At 35.9% G+C, this 12903-nt stretch overlaps 1 protein-coding gene across 50 annotated transcripts in view; it reads right to left on the bottom strand.

Annotated features, from left to right (window-relative positions):
• The window catches only part of LOC135216414 (muscle calcium channel subunit alpha-1-like), an 821008-nt gene that overhangs the window by 77569 nt on the left and 730536 nt on the right, over positions 1 to 12903 (bottom strand). For 43 of the 50 annotated variants that reach the window (XR_010314879.1, XR_010314880.1, XR_010314881.1 and 40 more), the window contains 3 exons: positions 11557 to 11889; positions 8160 to 8247; positions 4798 to 4905 (listed from right to left, as the gene is read on the bottom strand). Coding sequence is in view for 47 of the 50 variants with exons in the window: in XM_064251735.1 (XP_064107805.1) it covers positions 4798 to 4905; positions 8160 to 8247; positions 11557 to 11889 (529 nt within the window). In the remaining 3 variants the exon portion in view is untranslated. The remainder of the gene's footprint in view (positions 1 to 4797; positions 4906 to 8159; positions 8248 to 11556; positions 11890 to 12903) is intronic. The other 7 variants (XM_064251749.1, XM_064251754.1, XM_064251757.1 and 4 more) reach the window with 1 other exon arrangement.

The raw sequence follows: 12903 nt of genomic DNA, 5'->3' as shown, positions 1-12903 counted from the left end.
GGTCGACGAGACCTAATATCTTCGGCGTGAAGCAGAGATTTGTTTGTTTATCTACCAAGATGATGCAATCCAGTCCACGCAACCTTGGTATCTGTGCTACTAGTACATGTTGTCTGTTATGTGAAAGTCTAACCTCAGTATTTGTTAATAGACATCAAAGAACTGCAGCTAACGAAGCGCTCTACTCTAACTTAATAAAAGAATGAATAGTTTGTTATTCAAGTACTGTTATGTTCACAAGCTACTACGATGCAAAGTTAATCCATTCACGACATCAACAGAACCTCGTAGGAAGGCGAAGTGAAGCTCAACATAGTAGCAGAAGAGAATGCTCGTATTATTCTAAGAGTCTAGTGCAATTCCTCCTAGTCGTAGGGACACTTCGGTGTCTGTTTTCCTGTAATAATCAAGATTGACAAGCAACTAAGAAAGCCTCTTGTTAATTTGAGCTAAGACAAAGGTCGTCATGTTTGTCTATAATAATAAAGTGAATCTTGTTCGTCGCCCCCGGGTTGACAGTAGGGGAGACATGGCACAGCCATCCACCCCCTCTGCAAACCCGTCTGCTCGCCCCGGGTAAGGGCGCGGGGCCAACAAGCTCCTCAGTGTATAAAGGCCAAACTGTTTCTCGAGTGGATTACTAGTCATCAACACAGCAAATTACTTTTGTCTAGCAACTATTAGTCAGTGCAACTTGTGGGAACTGTGAAAGAGGTTGCTATGAAGAAAAGAGGTTTACAGAAGATACAAACTCATGTCCTAAAATTCACGCGTTGTCCGAATGATAGTGATTTCATCACTGCAATGAATTTACCGGTAATGTAGATAAATATAAGACACTCCAATCATCAAAATACCGAGTTCTGAAACACATCTGTCACTGCTTCTTGGTTCTGTCGTCTGCCGTCAAAAATAACAAGTGGTTATGTCACAAAGTTATATTTGAAGGTCATACTTGAACGTTGCTAAGTCGAAGACTTTCAAGCCCTTCACCTTGAACGTCGTTGCTCAATATTTACTTTAATAACTCAAGTTTTTCTTTAGTTTAGTCAAGGTTTTCTTCAGTTACTCGACAAAGAAAAAGGCAAAACGAAGCTCTTGACTCCCAGTGGAACAAGATTAGGATGTCTCATCACTATATAAAATTTTTAGCATTCAATCTAAATAAATGAACGAAATACATTGCCTAAGTCTAATCACGGCGATTGGATGCCAAGCATTTTCTCACTCAAGAGAAGATATAACGCATTACTTGCCTAAAACAATTCTGCATGATAAAAACAGTCATAAGCGCCACTCTCAATCATAATTCAATATTTCAGAAATTCTCAGGGTGCCAAAATTTTCAAAGGTAAAGTTCATTATATCATACTTTGACTCTTAGATAAAAGCTACTATAAGTATGGAATGGGGGCAGGGGGTGGGGTTTAAGTTTAATTCTGAAAATAATTAAGAAGTTTTAATAATATTAATGTAATTGACATCATAAAATGTTGTGGTGAAGTTATTTCAGGTTTAAAATGATATGGCACTTTTTTTTAATACACTCGAACAGACTAAATTTGAGGTGTAAGCTGACTATTTGGTTATTAGTACATGCCTTATATTTCGTATCATGGTTCCGAATTAAAACAATTTGTTTTTTTTTTATCTCGATAACTTGCATCGTAACGCAATGCTACAATGGTAACCGAATAGTACCACTTATATTTCATAATCAAAACTGCCTATCATATACGATGAAGTCACATCGGTACCTATGATAAACACTGGTGATATAATCAAGGCGTGTCAATAGGCATCAGAGCCACTAATATCAAAATAAATGACCAAAGTTACATTAATGTTTTAAAAATAAGCTCGTCTGTACATACCAGTGACATGACTCGCCTAACTTTCAGTCCTGGGGGGGGGGGGGGGATGGTTGGTGGGGGTGTGTGGATGATCGCACATTCAAAATCTCAAGATAGTTTATTTACTTTTTTCAGCGCTTCTTAGTTTTGATTCCGGATTAGCAATCGTCTCGTCACCCTCGCGTAAATTTAACGACAAAAACTCAAATCGGCAGAAGGCAATTGAAAGATGACAATATATTTAGACTGGATGATATAAATGTGCCTGCGGTTTTCGACACTGTCATTACGTTTCATTCCCGTACGAGTCTTAAAAACATAAAGGGAAATGTTTCAAACTTTTAACACGATCAGACAGGCAACCGAGAATGAGACATTTAGCCCCTTCTGCCAAAAAATAGGACTCAAGAAGAAGGGATGACACAGGTAATAATAATAATAATAATAATAATAATAATAATAATAATAATAATAATAATAATAATAATGAACGTTCCCACAGCACAAATCACACTTACAAAGACACGAAACGGGCAGATAATTCAACACCCGGGTACTTTGACAATCAAGAGAGTGAAAACTTGTAAAAAAAAAAAATTCAAAAAGTAAGGCAACAACTGAGAGAATGAGGGAGAAGACGACAGATAACTAAGAATGACGAGAGAGACAGAGAGAGAGAGCGAGAGAGGAAGAAGGCCAATCAATCAACCATGCGCAGTAAGACACTTAGAAGCAGCAACTAACTTTTTTTTATTTATTTATTTATTTATTTTTTGGCAATGTGGCTATTTATTTATTTTTTCCAGACTGCTGGCACTTGTTAGACGATCAGAATCCAGGAGAAGAATAAGAAGAAGAAGAAGAACAACAACAAGAATAAGAAGAGAACAGAACAACATTCACTGTATGATAAGAGATGTTTATGGTATATTTTTTTGTGGGACTAGTGAATAAAACTGACAGCTCTATGGATGTATCATATATAATATAATATTTAATATAATTATTATTAGATAGATATATACTATATATATATATATAATATATATATGATATATATAATATATATATATTGTATGTATAATTATATCATTATAGTATATATAACATATAAATATATATTATAGTATGTAAGTGTGCGTCCTAATTTTAGGATCATCTCTTTTTCGCTATACAGACCAGATAATTCGGTTTATGTCAGTGTGAAAAGATTTAACAATCTATCAATATACATTTTACAGTCAAGGTAGAATTCTATTTGCCTATATAACTATATTTTAGAGATTATTCCATTCCAAATACAGTTATCAAAAAGCTTAAGTATTTGAAGAATAGCTTCCCGCGATTAAAATCTTTAAAAATCTGATATTTAAAACTTGAAATTTATCGATGCAAAGCTTTAAGTTTTTTTTCTGGAGTTCTAAATTCAGTGCGGGTGATTTTTTCTTTTTTTTAAATTTTCGTGTCCATACCATAAAAATTTCATTTCACGTTTAAACTAAAATTAATGTCACTTCGATTACCATCAGATACCGGACGCGCTTCTTAGCCAAAATCATAAGTCATGTTATAATGTATTAAAATGTCAATTGGTTTGTAACAGGAAATGGACGTGAATGGTCTTAACTAAAGATCAGTAAAATCAACACCTTTAGTTCCTAACGAAATTAAACTAATTCAACACAAAATCTGCCAAGGTTACAATAATGTCATTTCCTTTAACTGGAATCAAAATATTCGACTGGAAAAATATTCGACTGGAAAAAAATATTCGACTGGAATGAAAATATTCGACTGGAAGGAAAATATTCGACTGGAATAAAAATATTCGACTGGAAAAAAATATTCGAATTGAAGAAAAATATTCGACTGGAAGGAAAATATTCGATTGGAAAAATATTCGACTTGAAGAAAAATATTCAACTGGAAAAAATATTCGACTGGAAAAATATTTTACTGGAGAAATATTCGACTGAGCTTTATATCCTGGACAACTGTCTTCGTCTTAAAGGTATCTCTTTTCAAACAATTCGAAACTGGAAGGTATGAAGTGCCAATAGGGATAGTATATCCTTAAGAATAGTTTAAGAATAGTATTCCCAGACGGGAATAATCCAGCCGGCTGTCTGTAGCCATTCAACTCTGGAATGAAGGTTAGTCCTGAATTTCCAATTCATACAAAAAAAATATATATATAATTTTTATTTGCCAGCGTCTAATGGTCTTCGTTAGTAGAGAACATTTTGGCATTAGTAGCACTTGTTAGTTAAGAGTTAGTGGGTGAGAAAAAAGAGAGAGAAAGAGAGACAGATTCCTGGTTATACAAACTCACTAGCACGAACATCAGCCGTTTAAGTTATGGCAGAAACAATATACAGAAGTTAAGTACTGGTGCTCATACACAAGGAAAAAAAAAACGGCAAATCTCTACACGGACATACTTAGCTACAAGACTACTACAAGGGTGCATGTGCTTGTCTCTGCTCATGACTTCAAGGTGAATCTTTGAGTTGTCTATACACAAAATATATATACTGTACTGTATACTTCTTCATGTTGAATGTGATATGATCAAGTTAATGGTCTTTATAGGTCATGTTTCAAATTCACTGGTGGGGCTACGAGGGAGGAAACTGTGGACAGCAAAAGGCCTTCCCAACATTCAACACGAAAAACATATCTTTTTTTTTTCCAGAAAAACCCACGAGATGCAAAATGAAATCACATCCACTTAAAGAATGCCACAGATGTCAATTGCATCCACACACAGACGGAACACAAGGTTATTTCAGGTTCAAAGAATAAAATGAAAATCAAGAAAAACAATTAACAACAAAGCACCTTGAAACACATGAGGCCACTTTTATTTTTTTTTTTTTTTGGATGGGAGAAACACTTGTTTTTTTTTATAGAAAAAAAAGAAGAATTCCTTGAGTGAATTTACCTTGAACAACTGAACTCCAATTACAGCGAACATAAACTCAAGGAGACACGTCACCAGCATTATATTTCCGATGGTCTTAATAGCCACAATCACGCACTGTACTACATGCTAACTTCCCAAGATCCCAAAGGCATCACCATAAGGAAAAGGGGGAGAGAAAGAACAGGGGTGAAAATTAATACCATAAATCATTGGTTGCGATGTTTGGGTACCGGGGGTTGGGGGGAAGACAGAGAGAGAGGAGAGATGAGAGAGAGAAGAGAGAGAGAGATAGAGATTGAGAGAGGAGAGAGGAGAAATTTGGCTTTGGAAGAAAGAAAAGAAAGAAGAGAGAGAGAGATTTGGTATTAGATTTGAGAGAGAGAGAGGGAGAAATTTGGCTAAAATATTTGGGAAGAAAAAAGAGAGGAGAGAGGAGAGAGAGAGAGAGAGAGGAGAGAGAGATTTGAGAGAGTAGAGAGAGAGAGAGAGAGAGAGAGAGCATTTTGGCAAAATTATATTTGGAAAAGAGAGAGAGAGAGAGAGAGAGAGAGAGAGAGAGAGAGAGAGCATTTTGGCGAAATTATATTTGGAAAAGAAAGAGAGAGGAGAGAGAAAAGAGATTTTGATGATTTGAGAGAGAGAGAGAGAGAGAGAGAGAGAGAAAAGAGAGAAAAAAGGCTTTTGGATGGCTAAAAGTATTTTGGAAAAGAGAGAAAAGAACATTGGGCATAATTATATTTGAGAGAGAGGAGAGAGAGAGAGAGAGAGAAAAAAAAGGAGAGAGACGAGAGAGAGAGAGAGAGAGAAGAGAGCATTTTGGCGAATTATATTGAAAAGAAAGAGAGAGAGAGAGGATGAAGGAGAGAGATGAGAGACGAGAAGACACCCCATGAGAGAGAGGGAGAGAGAGAGAGAAGAGCATTTTGGACTAAATTATAGTTGGAGGAGAGAGAGAGAGAGAGAGAGAGAGAGAAAAGAGCATTTTGACTAAATATATTGGAAGAGAGAGAGAGAGAAGAGAGAGCGAGAGCGAAGGAGCATTGGCTAAAGCATTTTGGAAAAGGGAAAAGAACATTGGGCATTAATTATATTTGGAAGAGAGAGAGAGAGAGAGAGAATGAGAGGAGAGAAGAGAGAGATAGAGATTGAGACTCGAAGGACTGAGGAGAGAGAGAGAGAGAGAGAGCATCTAGCTAAATTATATTCTGGGAGGTTTAACTGATGTATAATTGATTCACAGAAAGCAATAGCAAAGTCATGGAATAAGTGTGTTGTTTTTTTTTATATTCAATGTTAACATCTGTGCCTTTTACAGAAATGACGAAGAATCAGAAATGGTATATAATAAATATATATAAACAGACAGAAACTGAAGAAATCATGAGTTTGGGCATATAATAATCTGAGTGCATCTTTTAATTTTTTTTTAAATGTACAAGCTACTATGAAACAAGATATTATGATTCATCTACTCTCATATATATGTTATATTAATAAAAAAAATTCATAACAGGAGAAAACTATAGCAGTGCATGATGAGCTTTTAAAAACTACATTTCACTAAAAGGAACATAAGTGTGACAAAACCTTATGATTAGAATGTGTTTTTATAGCTATTTTATATAACATCTCTCGGGACAACACTCGTCACATTGGATAACTGTTCTGAAAGGAAAATGCTATGAAAAGAATCAGCATTGCATCATTCTGAAAAAAGTAAATCAGTGCAATACTGACATATACACAGCTTGCAATGTTTTTTTTTGTATCACGGGAGACTGCCTACATTAAAAAAAGGTATGAAAACAACATAAACCTCTTCTAGGAGAGAGAGAGAGAGAGAGAGAGAGAGAGAGAGAGAGAGAGAGAGAGAGAGAGAGAGAAACAAAAAATTCAAGTCTGTGAAAGCCGTGACGAGGGGAGGAGGTACCTGAAAATTCTCGGAAGCAGAATAAAAATGATTAAAATCTATGCAATTTGAGTTTTATCTTGACAGAAATATGGAATCTCATCACTAGTTTGTGTTCTTCAGCGCGTATACTCTTGGGAAGAGCATATAAGTGAGGGAAGGCACTGCTTGTTGCTCGTAGAAATCATAAATTATTGGAAGAATGTTACGAGGAAATGTAGTAAGAGTTTTAGAAAAAAAATTTCTGTGACATTCGTTAGCCGTGATGTATTCTTAAACTTTTTTTTACTTTTTTATTATTATTTATCAATCCCTCACTTATATTCTGCCAGAGATCATACGCGAGAATCATCTAATTTTGTTAAAATGCATTTTATTCTGATACATGCAACTGACTAATTCAAAAAAAGTTAAAAATTTGACTGAAGCAACTTCTATTCAAAATGAATACTTGATAGGCAATTAACATATGAAATTTTAAACATTTCTTGATTATCATACTTTATCAAAGACCGAAAACACCCTACTTAATTAAAAAAAAATGGTTAAAAAGTCACATTTTATGATCGCAGTGATATTAAAAAACACTTCCCATTCACCGACATCAATCATTTGCTCCACAGCATTCACAAAACTATCTTAACACAAAGCTATTAGCGTTTTGAAGTTGGTTTCCACCCTCTTATAAATGCAACAGCTTCCTGACTATTAAGAAACAACCCATTGAGGAGACAACCTCTGCTTTGATTCCTATCAATCAACATTACTAGAGAGAACTTTTGCTTTGATTCCTATCAACCTATCTATCCAACGGCAGCTTCCTGGCCTAACGTCATTCCTCCAGGTCATTCAGAAAAATTAAAATTAACAACATAATACTCTCTAGTTCACGTTTAGTCATCAAGTGTTTTATGATGGAAATGCAAAATACTGTCGCGTCCGATTATTCTTCTGTTGATAATGGGCTTATGATTAATGTTGTCTGATTTGGTGTCATGTCTTCTTCTCTCGAGCTTTCTCCACCGTCACCCAATTCTCATCATTATTTTGACGCTATTCCATTAAAAAAAATGAACTTCCTAACTGACACTTAGTTTAAATAAGGAGGTTTTGAATGACCTAATAATCTTACGATGCAAAGCCCAACGGCTAATTGAACTGCAACAAGGTCATCACACGTACACCTGAAGTTCGAATTTATACGATGCAATCCATACGTCATCAATCATTCCCATTCATCAGAAAAAGGAGGCATTATATTGTTACTATGAAAGAATATAATGTATCCTATTCATTTAAAAAAATCAAAATCCATTCACGACATTGTCTAAAATATTCCACTGCAATAAAGAGAGACGAACGTAAAGAAAAAAACGTAAAAGGAGAACTTATACAGTGAACTGTGGTAACACAAAAGAGAGAGTGTCTCTCTCTGTAGTCTCTACCTGACGGGGTACCTCTTCTTACTTACCTTGAGACCTTTGGCTCTGTTGATAGCTCTCAGGGGCCTGAGGACACGGAGCACACGGAGGATCTTGACAACCGAGATAGCTCCATCCCTGAGGGGAAAACACTTCTAGTTTACTCTTGACATAAGGTTAGGGCGGAACCACATTTTGAGGGAAGGTCATCACTGAGGGTGGATGGGTATATATATAGTATATAAGTTTTTAAAGGCAACGACACAGTCTCTGATCATTCATTACATGACGGGTGTGTTTTTTTTTCTTTTAAATCTTAACAGAAAGCAGACTGGTCTGAACTGGCTTGTGGAGAAAAATGGTGATAATACTGCAGCTATTCTCGAGCGTTTTCTAAACTCAAGTCGTTCGTGTGATTTCACTTCGTGTGGGTCCGTGTTTTTTTGTGTTTTTTTTGTTTCTCGAGCGACATGATATATGGGTGTTCGAGCATATCCGTTGACGTTTTGTATGCTCGTCGTGTCTTTTGTCATCTTGATACATTACGTTGCTTACATTATAAATAAAACAATGCAATAACTGAACAATGAATGAAATAACTGACAAAACATTTCTAGATGTTATTCCTAAATGTATCAACATACGTTTAAATAGTTTCCTAAGATACCACAGGGAACAAATTCTACTTACTGGGTCCTAATTATTTTTTATCCTGGGGGGTTCTTCTGCGAAATACTTTATGGTGAATAGGGAGGTACCTAGCTAGGATACGCAGCTTTTTTTTTTTTAATCTTTATCCTAAATGGCTGATACGTCCGTTTCTTTTTCCAAGATAAATACACACGTTGCTCCAGAAAACAAATTTCGTTATTTGTAAGATTCTACAGAAGCTTTTAACTCTTTCTCGAGAAAGAATTTATGTTAAAGTCATCCTCCATGATTTTATAGGCGTAATTAGCCTTTCGTGTACATATCGTACAAATGTGCCTTCATAAAGAATGAGTTTGATGTATTCGAGGTGTTGTGTATTACTGAAGCCTTGCATGTGAGATTGCGCGTGTCGCAGCTCTGCTGTTTGCACTGCGGCATCGGTTTGGGAGACGTTTCTATACAACAGCCATTTGGTATTGCTAAGGCGGACGAATAGGTTCATTAAGTAATTCTGGCTTTATAATCCACCGCAGATTTAGAACTATTCCACTGCAGGTCGTCAATGAAGAAAGATGAAACTTGGACAATACTAAGAATGAAATAAAACAGCGAATCATAAAAAATGTCCGATTGAATCCACACCTAACTTGAGTAGTTACATCTCATTTATAACTCGATTTTAACGCCTTCGTATCTTTTTTTAGGTTAGTTTCCCTTTTTGGGTTTTACGCACCCATTTTCTATGCAAGCGTTCCTGTCTCATTGAACATCCAGTTCTCACGAGACCGAAGTTGCTCTAAGCTATTTATGGGGACGCCAGGTCAACGTGGCAAAGCGAAATAATGACACTACATGAAAAGAATGAGTATGATGGTATTCACTCCTAGAACGCCCTATAATGACATGAATCCTCTCGCATCTCATTAATATGCTAAAGGTAACTGGCGAAAGACACAAAACTTTATTCCCGTCACTTCGGTGAGAAATAGGACTTATCAGCCAGTTAAGATATTTTTAAAAAAGCAGCAAATATCACCAGGACTACAATGCCGTACAATTCAGCAAAGGGCAAAAGGGGCCAATGGGCTTCAATAACTGAGGTATCATAACTACATTATCTATATTTAATCTGGCTGATGTTTCTTTAGGTTATCAACATATACCGTACAACCTAAATATTAAGTACAACATGATTTACTCAACAGCAACACTGTACCAATTCTACGTCGTACCCATTGTGCAGTTTAATACATGGATGTACTTAATCTGGAAATACCAAGATTGCATTCATAGGGACATTTAAAATGCGAGATAATACTGATACAGCTAAAAGTATTCGTAATCGAGGGGGACTGCCAGAATGACTGTATCAAACCTACCTACAAATCTACCTGTAACATTATTTTGAAGGAGCTTCGTATATAAAAGATCTGCATAAATGTTAAGCTTCACTATTAAAACAAGTAGTTCACAAACTTCTCGTGGATTTAACTGAAAGCGAAGGGCAAGTTTACTTAATGATCACAATTGTTTATATAATTGCGTCAGCTGTGCATGAAACGGCCGAATGATAGGAATAACTCGCTCACACTAAATTTACATAAGTACGCCTATCCGAAAAGGACAAGATACTTGAGAATGACAAACTGTCAGTTGTATATAAATACGAGTCAATGAAACCTTAATAGTAATTTTTTTTAATTAGTTCTTTATATTTTTAACCTAGACTAATCAGAACACAAAATTATTTTTTTTAACATTTTTATTTGCTAGATCAGGCTAATTTAGGTGGGTTTTATTTGTATGTATACATAGTGCACTATATATATATATAATATATATATATAATATATATATATATATCTGTGTATACATACATTAACATATATGCACTGTCACTCATATATACAGTCGTGCACGAATGCATATATGCACTGCATATACAAAAGCGACGCGATCAAAATAGGGTGACGTAACTGCATTCACAACTGCATTCTATAAATGCATTCAAAATCTGTATTTTATTAATAACTTGGTCTTAAATAAAATGGTTTCTGGGACATCCGTTCGTGGGCAGACTTAGGAGCGCTAAGTCTCTCTCGCAAAAGCAATCAGTCACCCTACTACAATGAAAGCGTCGCAGTTTAAGATATTATTAACATTATTATTATTATTATCATTCTTTCAGTGTTGGATTATCCTTCTGTCTACAGCAGCCACTCAACTCGACGTCTGAAAGAGAAAAGACAGTGGGAGACGGAACGGTTAAAAACAAAAATGAGTTTTAAAGTTTACGCATTGCGGGGGTCCGTGGGATAGTTTATAGTGTGATTTCAGGTTTCTCACTCCACTACTTTTTGTGATACTGAATTAACCAAGAATACTCCAAAAAAAAAAAAGTGTTAAGACGTTTAGAGAGAACGGTGGGGCAATTTAAGTGATCTCAACTTGGTTATTTCTGCAGGACAATATTATTCGAAGCCAGTCTTCGATCGGCCAACTTGCTTACGGTTCAAACTGCGCGTTTCTGTTTTAATTCATGGTTGGTTTTTGTTTGCTCTGGTCTAAGCACACCACGCTACCGCTCAAGCCAAGAAAAAGATATACCAAAAGTTCTATTTATTCGTTTTAAGAGATTATGACAAGACAAAGTGTGCATACAGACACCGACGTCCTAGTGACCATCAGTTATAAGTAGTACGAGTCTCAGCTACGGCGTTCACCCAAGAGAAAGAAATAGTACAGAAGAAGAAGAAGAGGAAGAAGTCGTCATGCAAACGGGGCCAACTGTGTTACCTGAAGACCGGATCGTACTTCCCAGCCTCGATCACTTTTAGCGTTTGCCATTTGGCTCGCAAGTAATCGAACAACAAGTCTTCCGGGGCCTCCTTGCCGTCGCCTGAATAATCAAGCGTTGGCAGGAGGACCTGTTCGATCTCCAGGACTGGGAGGGTGTTGGTGGTGGTAGAAGTAGTAGGGTTCCAGTCCCCCCCCGAGAAGAAGGAGTCCTCTCCCTCCTCCGGGGAACCCCCTCCACCCACCACCTGGATTTTGTCCAGGACGAGGCGGTATACCTTGTCGGCATGCCTGATGTCAGGCAGTCTTTGTGAACTGGGCTGGAGGACTTTACTAGTGGGAGATCAGGGAATCAAGAGTTAAACCTTTTGGGGTTGGTTGAGCTGGACAGGTTAGTAAAAATGAAAAATAAGAGTTAAATATATATATATATATATATAATGTACATAAACAGGTTCGAGGACAATCAGAGGGGGGGTTGGTTGTGAAAACAGAACATGAATTTTGAATAATGAAGCTTCGTGGCACCTGGTTAGCACCCTATATGCCCTCTCCTCTTAATCTAACATAATCACCCTTTATCAAAATGCCCTGAAAGGAGGTCAATTCCTTGACCAACATCGCTGACGGAAAAACATTTATCACTAATTCAACTGCTCTACAACACAAGAGGCTTCAATGAATGCAATGAGATATCTTAGTTCGTGAATTAACAGGCAAATGAATGTTGCATATCTTTACAGCAATCTTGGAGGTGTCACATGGGAGTCATTTTCAACAAAATTCAAGTCAGCACTTTCGATCTGAAACTTAATATTCAAAATAGGGCCCCAATCACTCTGATTAATCTTTGTGCGAATGATAAACACAGACAAAGGAGTAAAAAAAACGAAAAGTCCTGTCTAGCGATGGAATACCCCTGTTCATCGAAATAAAAAAAGAGCAAAAGGGAGAAAATGAACATTGAAATTAATGAGGGCAGGATACTAAAATACACAGCAATGCCACACCAATGCAAGAGGATTGATAGTACAAGAATTAAAATAAAAATTTTTGACTTTTTTAATGTAATATGTTGGAAATTCATAAATTTAGTTTAAAATATAGTATAATAGATATATATTAATAAATATATATAGATATATCTAGATATATAGATATTGTTATATATATATATAGCTATATATAATGCATATACATATAGTATATGTATATTATATTAATATATATAGATATATATAGATATATTATATATATTAAGAAGGATACTTTACATAAATACTTCTATAGCTATGCAAAAAAAAAAAATCCTCTTGCATGTGAACATCAACAAACACAAACACACAC

This window comes from Macrobrachium nipponense, chromosome 6 (genome assembly GCF_015104395.2).
Source record: "Macrobrachium nipponense isolate FS-2020 chromosome 6, ASM1510439v2, whole genome shotgun sequence".
Taxonomy (NCBI): domain Eukaryota; kingdom Metazoa; phylum Arthropoda; class Malacostraca; order Decapoda; family Palaemonidae; genus Macrobrachium; species Macrobrachium nipponense.
This window is presented reverse-complemented; position numbering and strand designations above follow the sequence as displayed.